Here is a 25634-nt window from a genome sequence, read left to right as displayed (position 1 = left end):
ACATATTTAATTGCTATACTTTCAGGGATGAACAGAAAAATTTATATGATCATATAAATTAGAAATTTGGACATAACAATTGTAATGTAACAATTTTTCTATACTTGGGCTTAAGCTGAGCACCTCATGCATGTCCATAATTGTTCTATATATCCCCATCATTCATAGACATCTTAAATAAATTAAAATGAGAAGAAACTGGTGTAAACAAATTCCACATTGCATATTTTTCATGCATATTTTAACTTATACAATTTTAAAAATTATTGTATTCAAACTCTTGTGGTGGATGTGCTTTGAGAACCATCTGTACTCTTTAACTTTATTTTATTTTGCTGTATGTAATTCACTGGTACTTGATTTCAATTTGACTAGGAATTAAATATTTGGCTAGTTCAAAAGAAAGTTGCCAATTCAAATTTTATACAATTGCTCATATATTTATTGTATGTTATTGCTCTTCTAAAATTTATATGTAAATATACTCCTAATAAATACATTGTGTTGTGTGATAATCTTTTTGTACACTGTGAAGATGTGTCTTTGCCAAGGCACCTTCTAATTGGTTTAATAACGAGCTGAATGGCTAGTAGCTAGGCAGGAGAGGATAGGCAGGACTTTCGGGAAGAGATAGGAACTCTGGGAAGAAGAGAGGAAGAATTCATCAGCCACACAAGGAGGAAGTGGGGTGCACAGTACTGCGCAGAGGTAACTAGACGTGTGGCAGGACATAGATCAATATAAACAGGTTGGGAACAAGCCTAACCTAAGGCCAAACTTTCATAATTAATAAGAAGTCTTCATGACATTATTTGGGAGCTGGCAGTCCAAAGAAAGTCAAACAATAGTATTGAGATTTAGAGAACTTGAATTCTAAGGTCACATCAGTCGTTGACATGGCAGTAGTATTCGATTCTACTCCCTGGATCACCAGATACTAATCTTAACAATACTAGACAATTTACTTATCCATTCTAACTCAAGAATAATTTAAAGTACGTTAAAATACATAGGCATTTAAATTCTACTGACAGCTAAAGAGAAGACATATCCAGATGTGCTGTACTGCCATGGTACCAGACAGGAAGTGCCTACCCCCTCATGTGCAGCAACAAATAACATCTGTAGACCATCTCATATAACTCAAACCCTGCACATAAAATATGGAATGACCCCACATATCTTACTGTGTATTTTGATTCTAGAGTCAGTGTAAGTTTTCTGGAATAATTTCATTGAAACAATGAAAACTTTTTTTGTTGTTTTTTTCAAGACAGGGTTTCTCTGTATTGTTTTGGAGGCTGCCCTAGAACTCGCTCGGTAGACAGGCTGGCCTCAAACTCACAGAGATCTGCCTGCCTCTGCCTCCCGAGTGCTGGGATTAAAGGCGTGCGCCAACAATGCCCGGCGAAACAATGAAAACTTTTGTCAACTACTTTTCCATCTGAACCTTCACCATGAAAAGACTAGATTATTTAAAACAAAGCTAGATATGAAAATAAAGTTATGAATGAATACAAGTGACTTAAAAGCTTTTTAAATAAGAATTTAATTGTCCAGTTAAAATTTAATGCCATGAGATCAAGTTTACTTAACTGCTATGAAATGATTATAGCAATGAAGAACTTAAGTGGCTTTGACATCAAGTAGGCTAACAGCAGCTTTTATTTGCAGAGCTTTCTGTGGCATGCCCAGCTTCCTTGTCACAGGTCATCTGATTCTGGCACCATGGTGTCTTCTGTAGGTTCAGTTGTTATCACCACAGGAATATTTTCAGATATCCATCCCTTTGGGGTCCTGTTAAAGGACCGTCTGCCTGAAAGAGGGTTGGCAAAGGCCATGAACCTGGGATCTGTTAGCAGTAGTAGTTCAAAATCTGGAACTTTGAATTTAACCATTTTCGATGCCTTTTCAAAACCTCCAAATGGAGTGGCAACTCTGTGGGAATGAAAAGAAAAGCAAATAATAATTAATATTCATTTGTATTTGTCATAAAATGCATAAAAGAATCTCTTAATTTTACGGACCTGTTATTATGGACTCTAACTGATATATTTTAGCTTGAGACCTCAGAATCAAGCATTTTCATTGAAGGTCCATGCATTGGTAGTAAAACTGATAAATGACAAATTACTGTGACTCCCCTTTGTAGGTACTCTTAGTTTTGGATAAATCTGCTCCCTGAATCATTACAAGCAATTCTTGCTTGCGCCTGTGCTTTTGCTGTCTGTTGTATTTAATGCCGATGGCATTTCAGTTCTATCTTCCCTCCAACTACCCCAGCCCACACTTCCTTCATTAGATTCCTGTGGTAGGAGTTGTTTCTATTTAACCATGTTGTACTTGGGGTATTTGTTTTGTTCATGTATGTTTTAGAGACTATCATTTGTTTAGGGTCATCTATAGATTCCAAACTCTTTGAAGGTAAGAAATGTGTCTTGTGTATGTTTCTTTCTTCATCTTAGAAATTTCAAAATTTGCAAAAAGAGGTCATGAGTTTGAAGGAGAGCAGGGAGTGGTATATGGGAGGATTTGGAGGGAGGAGAGGGAAGCAGGAAACGTCATAATTAAAACATAATCCCAAAACAAACAAACAAAAGATTTCAAAATTCCCCCATTTATAATAAAAGTCTAACCTCTATCGTTGCATACAGTATCTCACATAAATTTCTGACTTATTTTATGTTAGGCATTATTTGCTCATTCACTGCCAGGCACAGTTCTAAATGAACGACGATGTGAATAATACAGTTTCAGATCTCACATGCAGGAGACATAACACGAAAATAAGCACAGCAAACATCTAACCGTGGTGAACTGTGTAGCAGAGTTAAATAGGACGATGTGTGAATAACTGAGCATTTAGTTTCTTTAGACTGAATGATCAATGAATATTTCTCTGGGGGAAAATGACATTTCAAATACCTTCTGAAGACAGAGTTTACCCATTAGAATTTGGCCAATGCCCAGCAACATGTCCACTATAGAGAATAGCCAAAGGCAGATAAAATATTGGAAGTTCAGGGAAAGGAAGATTAGCAGATGGAGGCAGGGGAGGCACACAGGCTGATTGTGTGGGAGTCTGTCTAAGGAGGAAATTCAGGGACAGAAGAGATGGCTCAGTGGTTAAGAGCACTTCCTCTTCCTTCAGACCAGAGTTTGGTTCCCAGCACTAGTATCCTGTAGGACACAACCACTTGTAACAATATGACCTAGTTAAACTTTGTAGTGGGAAATCTAGTTGCCGTGTGAACAGATTATAAGAAGTCAAGAGAGGCAACCCGTTTGTATTATCTGTGAAGATGATAGACCAAGTGGTTCAAGGTCTGTTTTGGAGCCAGATGGGCAGCATTTCCTTATAAATCAGATAAAATATAGGAGCAATGGGAACATCAAGGGCAACACATGGATTGAGAGTTTTAGCAACTAGCAGGTTCAAAGTTGGGAACTTTTTGACTGGCGTGGGTGGGAACATGACTTGGACATGCAAGTGAGGGGACAGTCACACTGTTTGCCAGGTTCACTTTCCTGTACACTTTGCTTTTGCCAATTAGGAAAGTGATTGCCCTTGCTACTTGTGCTCATGGTCATGTTTCCTCTCCCCCCCATCCACTCCCCCCTCCCCTTCTCCCTCTCCCTCCTTCCCTTCCTACCTCCCCTCCTCCTTCTCTCTGTTTGGAGTTCTCTTGTTCTCAACACTCCTTAAGTTTAAACTTCTTGGAGAGATCCTTGTTTGCACAGACTCTGCCTTCTATCTTTTTTTTTTGATATTTGCTTATCTGTCTTTTATTATCTTACTGAATTCCAGAAGGGTTGGAATTCTCTTTGTGTGTGTTGTAACTTATTACAATATTCTTGTATAGTGTATTCTACCGGAAGATCCCCACAGACATCAGACAATAGGAGTGGGCAAAACTGTTATGTTTTCCAGTGTAATGGGGAACACTTTTGAAAGACATGGACAAGATCTAATTTTCTTTACATCTCTATCTCTCTGCTCTCTTTCTTGAACATCTTAAGTACAGTCTGTGTGCCTTCTATTAAAGAAATAATAGAGCTTTAGTAGAGACAGTGGTCACTACCAACTTGAATGATCAAATTTGAATTGTTTAACTAATTGTTTTAGTCTGCTAGAAGGGGCATTCTATTCAGTGTCCTTCCCATCTTCTCAGTCATGCATTGTAGTATCCACAAAGCTTCTCTGTCAGGAGCTGCTGCTGGCCATTTTTTGCTCTTCTAACTTCACAGGACCTCTTTTTCCATTTAGCCATTTTGGCCATTTAGATTTGCACCCAATTCATTAGAAAAACTCAACTGCAGGAAGTGGCATGCAACCAGTAGCGTGTCAAGCCTCAGTCATTACATCTCTAACTAATTTCGTGGTTAGTGTTAATACAGTCTCAGGAATCAGGAGGTACAAGAGTTTAATGGTCACATTTTGGTTCAAAATATCTTTAGTGGTATGGGAAATTTTTATTTTGTTTATGATTTTGGAGGGTGGTTTGGGTTTGAATCCAAGGTCACACACATACTTCACAAATACACAGCCACTTAGACATAATCCCAGATCTAGAAATATTTTATGTTGCTTATAACTTCCCATTTAATTTGTCATAGTCTTTTAAATATTATTGCATACAGTAGAGAAAATAATTCTAAAAATATTATAAAATTATATTAGTTCAGAAACACTTGAAATTTTATATATTGACTTGAAAATTTTATCAAACTTCTAAAACAAAATCTTGTTTTAAAAAATTCACCGGACACCCTTTTTAAAACTCTGCAATATTTGCTGTTTTGTACTAATATAATAATTGTAAGTTCCTAAAATTGAGCTTGTATCAATTTAAGTTGAGCCCTGATTTATTAATCTATTAACTTTATTCACATATGTGACATGAGTTTCTTCTTGTGTTGGAGAGGGCTTTCTGTTTATTTTGTTGTGCTCAAGGTCAAACTCAGGACTTTGTGCAATCTGGCAAAGCACCTTATCCCTGCTCTACATTTCCATGTCTGGGTTCTTGTTTGCCAAGTTCTTAATTTGTGCACTTTCCTAGAAATAGCTGCAGTATTCCACCTTTTTAGTACGTGCTATTTTTTCTAGTAAGATTATATGCCTCCATTATCACATAATAGCTTAATCCACCCAAGAACACCAAATAACAATTATGAAAATCCATTGTTTCTCAGAATATGCTAGAAGAATGTAAGTAGAAACCAAAGACATTGTCATTACTATCAAAGAAACTGTAATGCCTTTAGAAGTTAGTCAACTCGTTTTCCTGTAGTAAAGACATACTGTACTGAATTGTGTTGGGCAAGTATCCCAGAATGTACAGGAAGCAGACAATACAACAGATAAAAAAAGTGAGAGTTGATATTTAGGATATTCAAGCCTCTAGCTGAATAAAAGGGAATGCTGAAATCATGATCAGAGCCAATCATTGATAGAATGTAACTTCCCTGAAAGAAGGGAGAAGAGGCTATAAGCCAAAAAGAGTCACCCCACTGAAGAGGGTTGTGATTGAGTCTACTTGCCTAGGGGAAGAAGAAGGAGGGGGCGTTGTGACCTACATGTTGAGAACCAATATTCTAAGATAAATTACTCAATATTCAGGACTTCCCAAACATTATATAAGATCATTATTCAACACTGATGCTTAATGAATGGCTACTGGGTTCCAGGGACCGTTATAAATGCTAAAGTCATGGTGGAAAACAAACAACTTTCCACTGGTGCCTGTGTTGCAGAGAGGGAGACTCATGGAAAGAGAATGGGTTGACCATACAGGAGGTAATGAGAAGTGCCAAGAAGAAAAACACAATTAGTCAAGGAGGAAAAGCATCATTTAAATTCACTCAGAGATAACACAGAGCCCTCCGTACCAGTTTATTAATTATTTTAGACTGGACAGAGAGCTCAGTAATAGAGTCCATGCCTAGCATGTGCAAGGACCTGGGATCAGTTTCTCATAGTGAGAACACAGAGAGAGGAAAGGGGAGATGGGGAAGGAGGAAGGAGAGGGAGAGAGTGAGTTTCTGCACTAGAATAATACAACCACTGAACCAAGTAAGTCTGTTTCTCATGGGTCCCTGAACAAAACACTCATTCCTGGGGTTTTAAGAATGGTTACATACATTGGAAAAAAGAGGCTGGAGCTGAACATTCCTGGAGTAAGCCAAATAAAATTTTCTCATTTAAAAATAAATTTTCTAAATTAAATCTTAAAAGGAGCGCTCCCCAGTGCTCGACTCACTGCTTAGGTTTGGTATTTGTACTGTCTTCTTTCTTGTTAACCAACTGCAGTTTACTTTTTTTCCCCAGGAAACCGTGAATTGTTTTCTTGCCTTACAAAGGACAATATCCCTTCCTTTCCATCCACCCATCTCTTAGCTCCCGCCACAGGTCCAGTGGAAGTTGCTGTTTGGAAAACAGTTCTCTTTTCTTTTCTTTGGCACCTCTGAGATGACAGCCTGTTGATTTGGGCTCCCTTACCCTCTCCACAGACATGAAGGATAGTGCATTAGTATCCAGAGTGGCAGACTGCCTGTAGGTGTTTTAGGTTCACAGAAATACTTTCAAGCTTCATTCCAAGTCAGTGGAGCAAAAATTTCCAGTGGAAAGACTTCAAGTCTTCTTTTAAAATGGAATTGTATCTCTGTAATTTCCATAATACTAACTTCAGAAATAGTTCTGAGTCAAAAGTTTTCATACCATCTGTGTAGTGAATAATAAGCCTGTTTCTTTCAGATTTGTGGATTCATGCTTACGTGTTTACTCTGATAAAATTTGTAAAATCAAATAGCACTGAATGTATAGTATACTCATAATGGTTAATTTTTATATAAGATAAATTGTTTGCATAGAAATTAAAAAATAAATTGTTCTACAAAATGGCAAGTAAGTGTGATATATTTAAAGGCACTTTAATCATAAAATATGTTCTACAGATGAGAAAATTAAGTTAAATATTTCACCTAAAACTATACAGCAATTTGAAGCAAAGCCAGGACTTTCTTCTCTCTCTGTTTATTTCTCATTTGTTTCATGGGCTTTAATGTAGCATGAAGTTTGAATACATACAAAGGGAATATAGGAACAAAAAGATGTATTCAGATCTTGGTCAATTTGGGATTATAAATAATTTCAATTATCCTTGGGAACCACTTTTCTTTCAGTCATTATCACCACTGAGTGTTACCAGCCTGCCTTTTACCCTTTGTTAATTTGCAAATGACTATGCCTAAGAACACTGGCGGAGGGGGAGCACTAAACTGTAGAACTGTAGGAGTTCACTTTTTGCAAGGACTTTAGGATATGTGGAACCCCCCTTGTGTCTTGCCATTGTTTTACAAAAATGAAAAAGTTATATCAGAATAAAGTCTTAGTGTAGTAACATGTTGAATAATTTAGTAAATATAGGATAAAAACAATACTTCATTCTACTTTTGAAGTTGGGGAAAATAAAATTGTGCTGACCTACAATGTGAGAAGAACCCATTTTATGCCTGGAAATTATTTGAACTTTTTAAATGACTGGACTATATTTTGACTAATTCAATAAAGGGCCTTTGTCACATTGAATTTATACAGGTAGAGATAATTACTGGAGTTACTTTGTCTATATGAGAATTTTAAAATAAAAAGTTTATTGGAGTACAAGATAGACAAAGAAACATTCACAAGTGATAGATTAACAGGTCATGAATATTATTAAACTATTTATTTTCTAGTTATTGTTCCTGGTGTATTTTATGCTGACTTTGCAGTCTGTACTCCTGCCACATTTACCTTCTAATTCTGCTCATTGCCTGTAGCTCCTTTTGGATGTTTGTGGATGCAATCATTCCATCTGTGAACAATGGCAACCTTGTTTATTATTCTTGCCTTATTGTCTAATAGGGTCAACAAATGTCTGTGTCTGAAACTCTTAAATTCAACTTTGACCTTTAAAAATATTTTTAGTGGATGTCTAATTATAAATTGGTAGTGTTATCATGATTTTAGGTGCAATTTCATGAGTTCCCTTATTTTAGTTAGGAAAGCATCTTGCTTGTAATTCTTTGAAGAGATACTTTAATCCTGGGTCTTAGGACTTCCTTCCTGCCTCGCTTACACTCCTCAGCTTGAGTGGTGTTTCCTAAGGCTTCGTGTCTTTCTCAAGTTTAAAGAGGTCTTGGCCATTAGTCCTTCCCATGTGGCTCTCGGGTCTCCACAGGGTCCTGTTCCTACAGACTGGGGTGGCTGCTGCGCATGCGCCCTCTGCTCCCTTCGCTCTGTGAATTCTTTTCTTTTCTCCCCAAGTTTCAGCTGGAACATTGACCTGTGTTGTATCACAGTCCTCTCCTCAGCTGTGTCTAGTGTCACTAAATCCATTTATCAAGCTAAAAGTATCTCTGTCTCTCAAATCGATACATGTACAAACATGCTAAAATCTCCACAATATAGACATCCAGACATCTAGGAATAGCCATACGTATTAGGAACTACTGTAGAGCATTATATGTATCCCTGTTCAATCATAACCCCTCTTGCCCCTAGAATTAGTCAATAACTTGAATTTTATAGAAATATAAACACCAAATAAAATTTAAACTAGAGAAGATTAAACTAAGACAACCTAAAAAATCCAGTACTATATGATTTCACTTATAAGAAATTATTTAGAGTAGTAAGTCTCATAAGGATAAAAAGAATGGTGACGTAAGAGATGGGTGAAAAAGGGCATAACAATCATTGTCTAATGGATATGGGAGTTTTGGTCTTTGATAAAGTAAGTCTTGGGGATGGTGGTGGTAGTTACATACATTGTGAGTGTGGTGAACACTCCTGGAAGTACATTAAGTCAGGGGTTAGAAAAATGGCTCAGCAGTTAAAGAGCATGCCCTGTTCCCAGCACTCGAATGGTGGCCCATGACCACCTGTAACTCCAGTTCCAGGAGACCTCATGCCTTTTCCTGACCTCCATGGGTACCGTGAACCCACCTACTGCACATACATTCAGGCAAAGCACTCATCCTCATAATATAAAAGAAACACAATTTATACTGCATGTTTTACCATAATAAAAAATTTGACAGAAACTTGACAATCATAAAAATGACTGGAGTTCAAAATTGTACCATCAAAAGGACTGACTTGTCAGCCAGTGTGCGACTGAAAGGAGGTGGCATTTGCCCAGCTTGGCACTGCTGATTGAAGCCACATTGAGAGTGTTCAAGGCTGGTCTACTCTTTGCCTTTACTCCAAAGAAAATGCGCCAACGATTTCTCTCTGAAAGCCCGGAGTGGACAGCAGGGCTTCTCTGTGGAAGATCCTAACTTCCTTGCTAGTCCCATGCTCCAAACTGCTCAGTATACCTCCCCCAGGAAAGTGGCATCAAATATTGGATTTAGATTCTACATTTTCTTTTATCCCTGCCTCCCCTTTAGATTTTGGTCTCCAAGATAATTGACTATCTACATAGCTTCTCAATCACTTAAAAAAAATTGTTGTGCCAGGGGAGGGGAGGAGGAAAAAAATTGTGCCTGCAAGACAGCTTGTAGGGTAAAGGCCCTTGCAGTTCTGCCTGACATTGAAGCCCTGGAACTTACTTGGTAGGAGACAAGACCAGACCCCTGCAGGTTCCCCTCGACCTCTGCATGTGCACTGCGGTACGTGTGCTGCCCTCCCACCACACAAACAAAACGGAGAAATATAAATAAATAAATAATAAGTAATAAGTGGTAAAATTTTCATTATTAAATTCTTCATGCAGACCCCAGTGAGTTAACCAGTTAAAACCTTCAGAGTATTAGTCATATGCAAAAATGAGTTTCCGCTCAGACTTAGAGCCGTGAGTTTCCACTTAGATTATTTCCTTAAGACCAAAGCTGGTTTTCTACAGAAACTTCGACTCCCTGGACAGCGGCAGTGAGCGTGTCTGGGTTTCTCATCTCCAACGAGTCGCGCTTGGTAACTGAGTTAGTTACCTGTTAAAGCTTCGGTAATCAGGCAGTTCTGCCTTCCCTTCAGGCTTGAAAAGTTTCGGGTACAAGGCCTCGAGGAGCTCAGGGTCGCTGCCAATAGCCTGCTCCCAAGGCGATTGATAGTACTTGGGAACAGCCGTCGTGTTAAATCTTTCTGGAGGGATTTCCTTCAGGGGTCCAGAATACCCTTTGGAGACAGAGAAAAAGTGAATAAACAGAGTGAATAAGCCTCATTTACTGAGAGCCACCTAATATCGTCCTGCAGTTAGTGTTCCTTGCTGGGGTAAGTTTATGATGAACCGTTTCTATGAGTCACCTGAAAGCTGCACACTTAAGTGGAGACATCTATAAACTCTTAAGTTTAAGGACCTCAGAAATGAAGATACTTATCATCATCATCATTTTTTAACACTTACTATTTTAATGATTTGCTTTTCCAAACCATGCTGTTTTTCCCTAGATTATAATTTACATTTAAGTAAAACTATTATTTTTAAATGTGCTTTTTATTTTACATTAGACTCTAAATAAGTTTTTTAAAAGAAGAGATAACTACCCACCATAATCTTATTGTTATGAAGTTCTTCATACACCTTCATACACGCACTAATTACCTAGTTAAAAATTTTGGCCAGGCAATGATGACGCATGCATTTAATCCCAACACTCGGGAGATAGAGACAGGTGGATTTCTGAGTTTGAGGTCAGCCTGGTCTACAGAGCAAGTGCCAGCACAGCCAGAATTACACAGAGAAACCCTGTCTCCAAAAGAAAGAAACAGAGAAAGAGAGAAAGAAAAACATTAAAGTATTATCAGTAGCACAAAAATGAGTGTATGGTGTATGGCTACTAACGACCACTGAGAGACAGAGAATTAGCCTCTCCTAAGAATGAGTGTCCCCTATTAGTTTATCCAATACAAAGTAGTCAGCCCTGAAACCATATACACACAAACAACAAAAATAGACTCAATGGATTGTATTTGTGTGTATGTATTCATATACATGTAATGATACTGTATATATACATACATACACATAACATATATATAATAATAAAGAGGCTATCAGTTTGAGAGTGGAGAGGAACATGGAAGGGGTTGGAGGGATGAAAGGAAAGGAGGGAGTGATATAATTATATTTTAATTGAAAATATATAATTAAATAAATAAAATTATAAGAAATTAACCAAGTACTCATTATATCTTAAAGACTGTACTCATCACACTTAGTTCCCACCCTAACTTGTTTTCCTTATTTTAAAGATTTAAAAAAGTCAACTCAAAATAAATTATTTTTTTAAACAGTGCAATAGTACAATAAAGAGGAGCAGACAGACAGAATCACAGTGTTGAATTCAGCCCATTGTGATCTGAAAGCTTGCTTCTGCTGCAGCTTCTGTTTGGAACTACTGAAGAACTTTGTTACCATATTAATTTTAGGATACTGTGCAGTTTAACTGTGCTTACTCGTTCTCCTGCAATGTCATTTTAGTGTGTCTATTCATGAATTTTCTCAATGTGATCAATCAGAATGCTTCTACACTAAGTTCAACAATGACTAATGTTCAACTTATTTTTCTTTAAAGATTAAATGTTAGTGATTTGGCTCATCTATATTCTAAAATAGTTCACTACCACTCTTTGAGGAAAACTCTTCAAGTGATTTTCCTATATTGTTTATTCATTTTCTAGAAGCCAACATATATTACTCATTTCATAGTTCAGTTCCATAAATTTAAAAAAATCTACTTTGCATATTACTCTTAAGATTGAATTTTCAAAGACAAAAAGCTTGCTGTAGGTTATTTTTAAAAGTTTCCAGTTAATTAATACAATTTTTCCTAAAGATCTCTCTCAGCAGGTAATAATATTTCTAAATGATACATATTAACTTAATAGGATTTGTTGTTAAAAACAAACTAAAAAAACTATGGTTTTTTTTTTTGCTTTTGGGTTTTGTTTTAGCTTGTTGATATTATTTGTTTCTTGTGAGTCAGGGTCTAAGTAGTCGAGGCTGATCTGGAAGTCATAAACCTCCTGCCTTAGCTTCCAGAGTGCTGGGATGAAAGTATAAGTCACCTACACCTGGCCAAATACATGTTTTATAGACTTATAGACAGCATGTAAATCCTTTTTTTTTTCCGAGACAGGGTTTCTCTGTATTGTTTGGAGGCTGTCCTGGAACTTGCTCTGTAGAACAGGCTGACCTCGAACTCACAGAGATCTGCCTGCCTCTGTCTCCCCAGTGCTGGGATTAAAGGCGTGCACCACCACCGCCAGGCACATGTAAATTCTTTAAGAGAACAGAAACCAATGAAAAAAGCTAATTACTGAGAGCTGCCTCCTGACCTCCACATGCACTCAGCAGAAGTCAGAGTCTCACACACACACACACACACACACACATACACACACACACGCACCCTTACACACATGTGCGCGTGGACACATTCATACACATACACATGTACACATATACACACACATACATGCATGCCCACACACAGACACACACACACACACACGTATGTATGCACCCATTCACACATGTGCGCGTGGACACATACACATACACACGTACACATATACACACACACTCTCTCTCTCACATACACACATTCATACATACACCAAATTAACTAATTAAATAAAAAGGAATACCATGGACTGTCTGACAGAATAGATAACTATTATAAATATTTTACATGGTTCTCTTAAACTTAAATTTTACTTTTGTCTTAAACTTATGAACAAAATATATTTAATGAGAAAAGCTATACCACTTAAATGCCATTTAATGAAATGTCAAGGAGTAGTATTTTTAAATATGTAGAAATTTTACTTTTCCATTGGAAGGCAGTTAGTTACCTGGTGCAATGTTCTCTGGATTTGGGGGGCTTCGTGGATCTGGGGTGTTGGGAGGAGTCGAGGGAGCTTGCTGTGAACCACCTTCCAGATTGCTTCCATCAATTTTCCCATTCTGCATAGCAATATTGTGCTGTATTTGTTTAAAAGTAGAGTGAAACTGTTAGGTACAGTAAGAGCATATATAAACTCCCATTTGTATGCCAAGAAATAAAACATAATGCCACCATATTGTTTCTTAGAACCTCAGTAATTTACATACTATTTTTAAATTATTTAAATAATTATAAATTATCACTAATTTATAACAAAGTTGTGTAGTTCAATGAAAACTTTTGTGTATGTCAGGCTACGATCTACTGGACAAAAAGTAAAACCAAAATGAGTTGAGCATTACTGTGTGTAGGACGTAGAGTTTCCCCTCAGTTTATTTGATTTCTGTTCATAACACCACTATGAGAAATCTGCTTGATTTTTAAATCTTTACCAATCTAATAAAACAAAGCATATTGGTCAAACATTTGACCTAGAGATTCTTTTATAAAATAATACTTTAGCAACTCTGAGAATTCTACACAATGTATTTGCTCATATTCATCTCCCTCCCCAAACTCCTCCAAGATCCTCCCCCACTTCCTTAAACTTCATGTCTTCCCTTCCCCACTGAGTCCAGTATGTATTGGCCAGCTACTCCTAGGTGTGGGGCTTGTCCCAGAATGTGGTCCACCAGATGTCACACTATTAAAGAAAACTGACTTTTTCTCTGTCAGCAGCAAGCACTCCTTAGCGAGGGTTGGGACCTCGTGCCCACCTCCCCTCTCCTGTGCTGGGGTTCTGTCTGGTCTGAGCTTGCTTAGGTATTGTACACACTGTCGCAATTGCTGTGAGTTTATACGTGTATCATCCTGCTTTGTCTGACAAATGCCATCCACTACTCCTGGAGGTTACAATCAATCTTCACACCCTCTTGTCCACAATGATTCCTGGGCCTGAGAAGAGGACTGTGATACAGATGTACCATTTAGGACTGAGCATTCTGAAGTCTGTTATTTTCTGCATGTTGACCAATTGGAGTCTCTTTGTTAATTGTTATCTACTGCAAGAAACTTCTTTGATGAAAGTTGAACAGTGCACTGTCCGGTGGCTATAGCAATATGTCATTAGGAATCATTTTAATGCTATGTCTTTTTTAGCAGAATAAACTAGTAGATTTCCCCCCTAGGGCCCATGACCTTTGTAGCCACAAGTTCTTGACTCTACTGATAGTGTGATACTTAAACCCAATGAAAAAGTGGTTGATCAGTCCCATAAAATTTTTGCCCGCATAGCACCAGTGGGCATGTCTGGGTAGGCCAGTCATTAATTTAATTTGCAAGACTCACAGCTGGCTGTGATTGGCTTGATTATCTCCTTTGGTAGCTTGCATAGCACCTTCCAACACTATGAAAGCTAGCCAGTAGGGATGAAGCTTCCAGTTGACTGCCAGCTAGATTTCCCCGTGTTCTCTGTGACTCAAGTAGGTGGTGACTTCAGCAATAAGATCTCACTGTCAAGTCCTAGAGGGTAACTAATAGCCTATAATGTTTTAATGAGGGTTACATGACTCTCTTTGACTGATAGTTTATTATCTTTAGATTCTTTAGAATGTAGAAAGACTTTTAAAATTCTCTAACACTTGAACAGCCATCATACATACCATGCTGGCAAACAGAAAAACATGTATTCAACTACATGGACTTAAAAGAAAGAATATGATTTTTTTAAGAAAATAAAATTTTAAATTAGTGAATTTGTTGTAGTCATAATTCAGGATTTACTCTATGGCAGCAAAATAGTACCTTTAAAAACTTTCCTTTTGATTTTATTTTCCCAGCTGTTGTGAATTAATCAGAAATGAACATACGTCAGAAAATATCTGTTGAGTCCTTTGGGCATATTGCCAAGGAGGGGTACAGCTGGGTCTTACGGCAGAACTATTTCATCTTGGTGGGAATTCTGCATAGTGATGTCCACAGTGGCTGCACTAGTTTTCAGTTCTACCAACAGTGAGTAAGGGTTTTTCCTCTACTCACACCTTCATCGATATTTGTCATCAGTTGTTTTCTTGATATTATTAGTTATACTGACCAGGTTAAGATGAAATATCAAGGTATTTTAAATTTGCGTTTCTGTGATTTCTAATGATGTTAAACATTTTTTAAAGATATTTCTTAGCAATTTTGATTTGTTCTTTGGAGAACTCTCTGTTTAGATCCATTAGCCATTTTTAACTGGGCCATTGGTTTTCTTAACTGTTTTGAGTTCTTTATATATTCTTGGATCTTACTCCTATTTCAGATATATAGCTGACAAAGATTCTCTCCTGTTCTGTGGGTTTCCTTCCTACTCAACTGATTAATGTCTTATAACTGATGAATGGATGTTGAAAATGTGGCACACATACACAATGAAAATCATGAAATTTGCAGGTAAATAATGACACTATAAAATTTTATAATAAATGAGGTAACCCTCAGTTTGTCAGAAAGACAAACACCCCGTTGGTGGATTTGTGGATCCTAGCTATGAATGTTTAGATGTGAGTGTATAACTTGGAGTAACCTCAGAAACCAGGAAAGTAAAAAGGGTCCATAAAGGAAAGGGGGGCTCTAGAGAATGAAATAGTAGTATAGAGGAGTACATTGGAAAAACAGGGAAGGACTTTAGCTGGGAAGGAGAAAGGTCAATAAAGAGGGAGACAGGAGAAATAAATTAACACCAAAAATGTTTGGAAAGATACAGAAAATAATATTATTTTATGTTTATCTAAAATGGTATATAATACAAATTTTACACATATATAGTGAAAATGAAATTATGCCACCTGGGATGATAATGCTTCTCCCCAAAGTCACAGATTATTTATCAAAACTTCCAGTGCCGGGTATGTGAAATGTCATTTTTCATTGTCAGGAGAGTCCAAGAGAACCCCAAAATGATGACGGTGATGGATTTGCCCTTGGTTGTCTCTCTGAAATTGAAGGGAAAGCACTAGTCATGGTGAAGACACCACACACTTCAGACACAAGACTTGGAGGTTAAGAGCTGGATCTGACCTGGAAGTCTCCTCTCTGAAGTCTGGTTCTCAATGTTCCAGAAGGTGCTTCAGCCACAAACAGAACTCTAGGTCCCTTACACAAGGCTATCCTCATGCATATACTTGTCTGCTTTGAATCTAACTGAATGCTTGGCCTTTTTTTTTTACAAAGCCATATATCATGTAAGTCTTCTATGAGTAGTTCCTGAATTTTTAGAGAGTAGATCATCAAATCAAACTAATTTCCTTTTGCCATACCTTCTTAAACATTGTGTTTGTTTTCTACTTTACTCTGCAGATGTGGAGAGTAACTCTTTCAAAGGTTATTTTATATTTAATTACATGCATGTGTGTCTGTGTATGGGTACTGCATGTGGGTGTAGTTGCCTACAGAGGCCATAGGGGGGTTGAATCTTCTAGAGCTGGGGTTACAGGCAGTTTTGAGCTGCCATGTGGGTGTTGGGAACTAAATTTAGGTCCTCTGCAAGAACAGTGAGTGCACTTGACTGCTGAGTCCACCCACCTTCCTCATTCTTTATCATATAGATGCTACCTTCTGTTAATTTCCCATCATGCAGTTGGAACACTAATGCTTCAATGCATGGCATGACTCCAGTCATTAGAAATTCTTTCTTATTTCATGTTGAAGACCATTCGGACTTTTGCCCAGCCATCAAGATCTCGGGCTTACCTCTTACATGTACCAGTACATTTCCAAGATCTAATCTCCCATATTCCATGCTCTTTCCTGCTCATCAATTTACTATTGCTGCTTCATCTCTTGGAATGACCATCCTCCGCTCACTGTCAAGCCCAATTCTAAATTCTCTGTCTGTCTTCAGTTTCTCTCATCTTTCCAATGTGATTGACCAGAAATGCCCCACGTCTATATTATCTCAACACTTCAACTGCATCTGTACCATTCTTTTATGACTGCTCTTATTTGATCTTGTCAAAAAGATTTTTGTTACCACATTCATGGCATTGTGAGTTCCCCCTAGTTTATAAACTTCTAAAATCTAGTTAGGCAACATTATTTTTTTTCTGTAGTTATACATAAGACTGCTTTTATCCAGGCATAGTAGCACACGCCTTTAATCTCAGCACTCATGAAGCAGATGCAGATGGATCTCTGTGAGTTTGAAGCCAGGACTGCACAGTGAAACTCAAAAAAGTTTTGAAGGAGACTTTTTAATAGTTATTAAATATAAAGCATTTACATACATATATAATTTGATGTTTTACAGTTTGAATTTAACATCTACCTCAGGTGTTTTACTTAATTTTCTATATTAATATTTTACCAACTTCAGTTGTAAATTAAAAGGTTGTTGAGATAAATGTGGTAAGGCACAAAACATAATGGATTAAGAATTGCCTTTTGTTAAATTTCTAGAAGGTGTCTATGAAATGAAGTTCACCTATGGGAACAGGTAATGCTACTCACATTCATTTAGGGATCGTGATTCCAGCCTGCTGGAAGCTTCTCCTGAGGCTTACAATGAACAGGAACATCAGCTCTGATTAGTCATTAGCAGGAAGGGCCCGGGACTTCTATTATCATAGGCTAGTGTATAAACAAAGCCCTGTGATGCTCAGCTGATGACTGATTGTGGCATAAGCCTTAAATTACAGTGTTCATCATCTGTACTTCCCGTTGGAAAGGTTGAAAAGACTAACAAAAATGTGGGTTTTACTATAACAAGGTTAGCCCTAAAGAAAACAAAATCAGAATAGAGCCATATAGGCTAAAAGCACACAAGTTAAAAGCAAATATGCAATACACATTACATGATTTCTGCAGAAATGATAAGAAAGACAGGGTTCTTTGTATACTTTACATCAAATATAAAGAAATTGTTTTTAAACAATAATAAGTATGTATTAACACTCCCAATATAGTTTGGTTTGTCTTATTAAAGAATTGGTTTTTTCAATTGTAAGTTTTTGTTTTTATATATTAGTGAACATATTTTTTGAGAAAAATGGAATGGCACAGTCTAAAATCATAACAAACAGAACTATTTTGTGAGGGAATAAAATGCCTCAGTAATTTGCAAATGTGTACTTTCTGTTTTTCCTTTTAGCTTTAAATTGTTTCTTCTATTTTTTGAGAATATAATTACATCATTTCCCCTTTCCTTTCCTCCCTCCAAACTCTCCCATATATTCCTCCCTGCTCTCTTTCAAATTCATGGCTTCTTACATCATATATATGCATATATCTCTATGTATTCTTTTTTTTATGAGACAGGGTTTCTCTGTATTGTTTTTGAGGCTGTCGGCCCAGCCCGGACTCGAACTCACAGAGATCCGTCTCTACATATTCTTAAATACGTAAATACAGCCTGCTCCGTCTGTGTAATATTACTTGAATATATGTTTTCCAGGCCGACCATTTGTGATTAGGTCGCCAATTTACATGCCCCCCCCATGGCAGAATTGCCTTTTATAGTACACTTTCCTTTGGAAATTTTAGAGAGTGTAAAGAGTTCAATATGCATTTTCAGTGACTTTTAAAAGACAAATGTGATTGTCATTAATTCTGCTTGCATTTTTATCTTGAATGCTTTTTTACTCCACAAATTCATTCCTTTCTTCTTTCTTTCCTTTCTTCCCTTCCTTCCTTCCTTCCTTCCTTCCTTCCTTCCTTCCTTCCTTCCTTCCTTCCTTCCTTCCTTTCTTTCTTTCTTTCTTTCTTTCTTTCTTTCTTTCTTTCTTTCTTTCTTTCTTTCTTTCTTTCTTGGCCTTTCATCTAAGAAGTAAATGTTTTCATGAACCAGGACTCTGAAACTGGTTCATATAGCAGCAATGCTTCTTTTGAAGAACTCATCCGTCTGTTGTTGTTAGTGTTTATTTCACACAAAGTATGTGAGACTTGAATTTGCCAGTGCCCTTAAGGAGTAGATTAAGCTCAAAACTGCATTTATATTTTCATTTTGGTGGTGCATGCCTGTAATCCTGGTACTTGGGGATGGAGGGAGAAGAATCAGGAATTCAAGGCCAGTCTTGATTGCATGGCTGGCTGAGGGCCAGTCTGGTATACAGGAGACTGTCTCAGAACAAAACAAAATGACAGACAAACAAACAAAATAAATAAAGATCCTGAATAGTAGAGATGGTGGCATTGGTTGTTGGGAATTTGATTCATGTTATCTATATGAGATTCTAAACATTAGCATAAAAAGGAACTAGACAGATAAGTATTTTTAGGGTGTCTAAAGCCCAATGGATGGGGAAAAGTAAAAGCTTTCTCCAGAAAATGTAATCAATAATTAGGTTAATGGCTCATGATGCATTAAAAGGAGACTCTGGTCTGGGAATCAGTCACTGAGGTCTTGTCTCTCCTATCAACAATGTAATTAGTTAATTTACAAGTTTCTTTGTCTTTCTTAATTTCTTTTCTTATATACAAAATATGGGATTCAAATCCTCTCTAAGATGCCGTATGACTGTACAATCTCTTTGTGACATGATTTTAATTCTAAAATATGCCTGAGGAGTATGGGCACCATATATAGTGCCATGCTCACTTTGTCACGGGAGATGACATAGTCACTGCAGTGTGGAACGTCGTTAACATGACAGGAATTTTTAAAAGAACACTTATTCCTGTCAATTAATTCATACCTTTGGCAAGTATTTATTGAGTGCCTATGATGTTGTAGATACTATGTTGGAAATTCAAAGGCAAATCAATGCATCCTTTGTCTAGAGACAATAAAAGCACACAATGTTACAAAATAGAGTAATTACTGCCTTTACAATCATTACTAGTACTTACTGCTCTGAATTATTTATCATCATTAAATTGCTTTAGCATGATTAATCATTTAGTGTCCAATTTTCTTGGAATAGTAAAATTCTTAAGTCATATCTTCATAAATTTATTATAACTGAAAACATATATAAGATTATTGTCAACACCTTAAGATAGCCCTGATGAGAAACTATACTACATTCATAAGGACATTTTTAATCCCATGTATCACTTGTTCTCAATCTGTATGTTGAAACCTTTTCACAGGGGTCACCTAAGACAATTGCAAAACAAATATTTGCATTACAATTCATAATGCTAGCAAAATTACAGTTTGAATTAGCAACAAAAATAATTTTATTGGTGGGGGTCAGCACATGAGGAACTGTATTAAAGGGTCTCAGCATTAAGAAGGTTGAAAACCACTGTCATATGCCTTCTTCAAAGCAGTAGTTACACTGTTAGTGCTTGCAGCATAAGTGGGAGTCATGAAAACAGACATTATTCATTTACTGAGATGTCTAAACTTGAAGGTGATTTTGCAAGGCTTTTCTTAATCCACCTATTTCATATTACTTCATAAAAGGTCTTCTTTGTTGTTATTCCTTGATGAATGCAGTTACATAATAAATCATCAGGTAAGTGCAGATTATTTTCAGCTCATAGTGTATTAGCCACATATTTCCTAAGAAGAGGGTATTGTGTATAATAATAGGCTAAAATAACATATTTACTCATGATTTCAAACAAAAAAACTACCCTTCGCAAATGCAAATACTATAGTTGAGTATGATTTTATGTCTAATTGAATTAACAATTAAAACTAGAATTAAGCTATAGTTATTGATTGACTATAGTTCTGGGGATTGAAAATGGGGCCTTGAATAAGCCCAGCAAGGATTAAACATTGAATTAATTCTCAGATCTCAAAAATCTTAATTAAAGCCTGGCATGATGGCACGAGCCTTTAATCCCAGTTCTTGGGTAGAAGAGGTAGGCAGATCTCTGTGAGTTCAAGATTGATAAACTTGGTCTACACAGAAAGTTTCAGGTGGCATAGTGAGGCTTTATTTGAATTTTTCTTTCACTCAGTTGTTAGTAAATATAACAAGGAAATAAGTAATAAATAAGTAAAATCATTTTACCTTAACAGTTATCTGTATTTTATGAACCATCTTTTCTACAATTTCTCTCAAAGATTGTTTAAATGATTATGATGTCAACACATGTAAAATCTAATTTCTGTCATCTTGAGAGAAGTTCTCACTACATAGTCTAGGCTGGTTTGGAGCTCGCTATATAGCCCAGGTTAGTCTCGATCTTGTAAATAATCCTTCTATTCTGCCTTCATGATGATAGGATTATAGGTGTGCAACACCACACCTAGCTGTAAAATATAATTTAAAATGTTAAGGTTTTGATGTTTACTGCCCAAAGAGTTAGGTCCACGCTGGCTTTGTCATGACCATGTAGAATAAATACTTTGAGGCGAGACTGATGGAGTTTGCAGTTCTCAGCATTGGCAGGGCCGGGATGTACTCAGCAAAAACAACTCTTATCCTTTCTTTGTGGTCCTCTGTGTACCTTGGGAGTGTTCCCATCACAAACATTGAACAGTAGGTGATAAGACTTGGAAACATCTAGTACCAATTCTCTCCACTCATTCTCCATCCTCCTAGCAGAACAGGACAGCTCCTCAGTGCCAAATCTACAGCTCACAATGTCCCTATTGAACAAAAAGCATTCTCATATCATACATAATGCCTCATTTATTTAACCACCTAAGCTATTCACCATCCTGAATAAAAAGGCCTAATAGAAACACCCAAAAGAAGATATGTAGAGCAACTTGTTTGGGAGCCTGGTAACACGTACCAACTTAGGTATGCTGTTGTTCATTTAGATACTCACAGTCTGGTTGTACCTACGTTTATTTGTGCTTTAGTTTCATACTGGAAATTTTCAAAGGTATATTTGTCAGATCTTCTTTGACGCATCTTAAACAGTCTGGCACCACGATTACTGATATGAGACAATTCTTCTATCATGATGTCTCTGGGGATACTGACTTTTTTGCCCAGGTTCATGCCATCTACATCTGAAAGATATTTACATTCATGAAAATCCAAAAGAAAGCATTTCAAAATACTTTGCTAAGTTCTATAATTTGTTTCCTGCCCTACATTATAGTAAGGGATTGAGATATGTTTCAGTGGGCTGGCACTGAGGTACATCCTGGATGCAATGAGGTACAGTTTGGTAGTGCAGGGTCACATGTGTTGCTTATTTTGTCTAAACCTCCATGTCCGCATCTCTAATGCTCAGATAATAATAATGAGAATACTAATTATTGCAAAGGGTTGGTATCAAACATAAATTATATTGAATTAAGTAAAATATTTCATATAAACTATTTAGCATGTTAACAGGCACATAGAAAGAATGAATAAAAGTTAGCTGTCATAAATCTTGGCACAATTTAGGCTTTCCATTTAGTGACTTTTCAAACAGAACTGCTTCATACTCATATTAATACGCTTTGGTCTTCTCCCCACATTTCTGTTCATCAGTTTGAGCTTTGCATGCTCCTTCCAACCCACCGTCTGGTCTCGAATAAATAGCATTGATTCTTTATATGGCACCAACCTTCATAAAGGGGGCAGGTAAGAAAAATGGAGTGGACATCTTTCCCAACAAACTCAAATGCCGCTTCTGTCAACCACTGCACTAAAGTCTATATATGATTAAAATTACTAATGCTTTTGTTGTGTTCAAAGAACTGAATCATAATTCTTTTATGGTTTGGATTTTCACCTGGTTTTAATTTCTTATGTACCTTTTATTGTAAATAATGAATGTTATTTTTAGCTGTGAGTATGGGTGCATGTCTGTAATCCCAGAAGCCAGAAGTGGATGCAAGACAATTTTGAGTTCATAATCAGCTTGAGTTATATAGCAAGTTTGATGTCAATTATGTTATATAGTGATATTCTATCTCAAAACAACAAACAAACAAGACAAAAGATTGTTATTTTCTATTTCTAATACTAAAGAGCTTTCCCATAATTCAAGAGAGATGAAATTCTTCTACTTTCTTCTTTTGTTTTGAGTTTATTTGGAGACAGAATTGCAGCCCAGGCTAGCCTCCAACTCATGCCGCTCCCATGGCAGCCTTCTCAAGCTCTGAGCTTGTAAGTGTATTTCACCATGCCCAGCACCTCCAAGTGCTTTTAGAATCCAGAATATATTTCTGTATAATGTACAAAATCTCTTTGCCACTGAAAAGTTTGGTTACATACATAGGAAGAAAAACTATACTGTTAGGCAAATAAATATTTACTTTGACTGACCAGACAGAAGCTATAGATGACATGATAAATTAACTGTGAAAATGAACTTTGAGGACTCAGCAGGATGACAGATAGAATGGAACAAACCAAGGGAGTTGATGCAGGGATTATGCCCTGGATATATGCAGAAGCCGAAGGATGAGACCTCACAGGCCATCTCTGATCTTTTCATATATGTAAACCACTGAAATTCCTTTATTGTTTACCTAGCTGCCTTCTGCTGTATTCAACCAAACATGAGCTAACTCCTACTGCTGTTTTCCCTACACGCTCTTGCTAATATAAGAAGAAACTTTGTGTTAAACATAGAATCACAGCCAAGAATGAGAGGAGCTGGAAGCTGATCTAGGAGGCCCATGGCAAGGTCCTTGATAAACAAGGCGAAGGGGAGTTATTAGGAAAAAGAAAGATTTTTCCCCTAGCTTTAGGCTCATTGGGTTCACGAGAAGTAGTTAACTCCTTTTTAGCAACTTACTACAAGCTGCCACGAGGAATAAATGTGCAATCGGAACTTACCAGCCCTCAATGGCAGAGCACAGAAAGGAATTATCAGCAAAAACAATCCAGTGTTGCCTTTAAATTTATACCACAAGAACACAGAAACAAACAAAACAACAGAAAATACTTTACAAATCTCAAGTTCTTCATTACCTTCTAGTCTTAGTGTCTCAATGTTAATTCCCCCTTCCCACTCCACAGTGGCTTTGAATAACTGAACATCTTCCAGATGTTTGAGCTCAGAGGCATTGCTCAAAAATCAAAGTGATGTTCTGGGACACATACTGTTTCACAAACCAGACTAATAAATTTTCAGAAATTCTACAAGCCAGCAATTACATAGTGGATACACCATTGTTAGAAGCAAGTGATTAGTTCGGTGTGGTGATACAGGCCTGTAATCTCAGCACTCTGGGAGTGGAGGTAAAGGATCAGGTATTCAAGGTCAACTTAAGTGCAAGATCAGTTTGAACTAGTGTGCATATGCACGCATATACACACATACACACACAATATATATACATATACATATGCACATGTATATGTGTGCATATATATATGCATATGATGTTATGGATGTATCTCAGTGGTAGAGCACTTGCATATTCCTGTTGTCTTGCATTCAGCAGTCAGAGGCAGGAGGATCACAAATAGAAAGCCAGTCTGAGCTATAACAGTGAGACCATGGACAAAACCCCAAAAGTTCCTTAAGTTTCCATAAATGTAAAACTTAGACAAATCACAGCAATAACTATCTAAAAGGTATCACTGTATAAGTTGCTAGATACTTTTGCTATTATCTATATGGTCTTGAGGTTATTCATATCCATTGTAGGTACATGAGGAAAATCTGAAAATACTACAGTGCTTGCCATAGCATTGCTTTGTAAGTACATAGGTGGCATTGCACTGTTGCACATGTCTTCCCACACTTTATTTAGAGCATCTATGACAGGAGCTTGATGTTGGCCATGGTGAGAATATTCATAACACAAAGCGTGGCGAACTACCAACCAAAGCATCACATCCTCCAGTGTCAGGGATATGTTAGACAACACTCATCCCATAGACAAACAGCAAAAGATAAGCTGGATTCTCAAGGCTTAATTCCCCTCCCCTTTAAAGTGAAGGTGATGATGTCACAGGAGTCCAGAGCCATCTGTGACCAGCAAATCTAGTGATCACTCTCATTACTCAAAACTTGCGGGTGCGGAGTGCTATCTACTACTGTGCACACAGATTCCAAGCTCAGGAGTCCCTGCCTTTTAGTGTAAACCCAGCACGAGATTTAATAGTGTTTTTAATCTCAGTGCCCTAGAAATGATTCGTATCGTCACCCTCATGACTTAGAAGGTTGTCTTTGAGGCATTAGATCATCCATTGAAAATAAAATTACTAGGCATACTTTCCTACTGCCGTCATTTATAGTAATATGGAACTGTAGTCAGATCCAGGCATCAAATCCACTTACCAGCAATTGTAGTAAGACCAAAGTCAGAGCTTTAAAAATCGCTTCCTCATGCCTGTCAGGCAAATGCAATCTTCATAGAATGTATAAACCATGGGAGGAGAGCTGGCAGAAGCTAATGTTACTTAGGTGGTCTTACTGATACAGAGACAAAGTTTTCTGCACTTGCAAAGGACTCCATCTACAAGTGATAGTTCATAAAAATCTGTCTTCTTATATAGTGTAAGCCATATATCACATAACATAGACATCATAGTCCAGCCTGTGATCTTGAATAATGTTTGAAAATTTTTCCAGCTAATAAAATTTTACTCATAATTTTTTCAATGAATTTGAAATCTATATGAGAATCTTTGTGTTCCTATTTCAGATATCTTCGTGTTACTTAGGGGGCATTTTGTTGTTGTATGGCTTTTTGTTTGTTTGCTTTTGAGATGGGGGTCCCACTATATAGATCTGGCTAGCCTAGAACTTACTAGGTAGACCAGGCTACCCTTGAACTCACAGAGATTCACCTGCCACTTCCTCCCTAGTGCTGGGATTAAAGGTGTGCACCCCCAGCGATGGCTTTCGATGTAAGTTTTAACACTACTTGTAGCCGGGCGTTGGTGGCGCACGCCTTTAATCCCAGCACTCGGGAGGCG

General features: G+C 37.2%; 1 protein-coding gene across 4 annotated transcripts in view; it reads right to left on the bottom strand.

The window, feature by feature from the left end:
• Positions 1-1525: 1525 nt before the first annotated feature.
• Myoz2 (myozenin 2) overlaps positions 1526-25634 on the bottom strand; it is a 34455-nt gene continuing 10346 nt past the window's right edge. For all 4 annotated transcript variants that reach the window (XM_005077135.4, XM_021231234.2, XM_021231232.2 and 1 more), the window contains 4 exons: positions 21603-21772; positions 12842-12971; positions 9976-10159; positions 1526-1938 (listed from right to left, as the gene is read on the bottom strand). In XM_005077135.4, coding sequence (XP_005077192.1) covers positions 1704-1938; positions 9976-10159; positions 12842-12971; positions 21603-21772 — 719 coding nt within the window. In that variant the 3' untranslated portion in view covers positions 1526-1703. The remainder of the gene's footprint in view (positions 1939-9975; positions 10160-12841; positions 12972-21602; positions 21773-25634) is intronic.

This window comes from Mesocricetus auratus, unplaced genomic scaffold (assembly GCF_017639785.1).
Source record: "Mesocricetus auratus isolate SY011 unplaced genomic scaffold, BCM_Maur_2.0 Super-Scaffold_100009, whole genome shotgun sequence".
In the NCBI taxonomy this organism is placed as follows: domain Eukaryota; kingdom Metazoa; phylum Chordata; class Mammalia; order Rodentia; family Cricetidae; genus Mesocricetus; species Mesocricetus auratus.
This window is presented reverse-complemented; position numbering and strand designations above follow the sequence as displayed.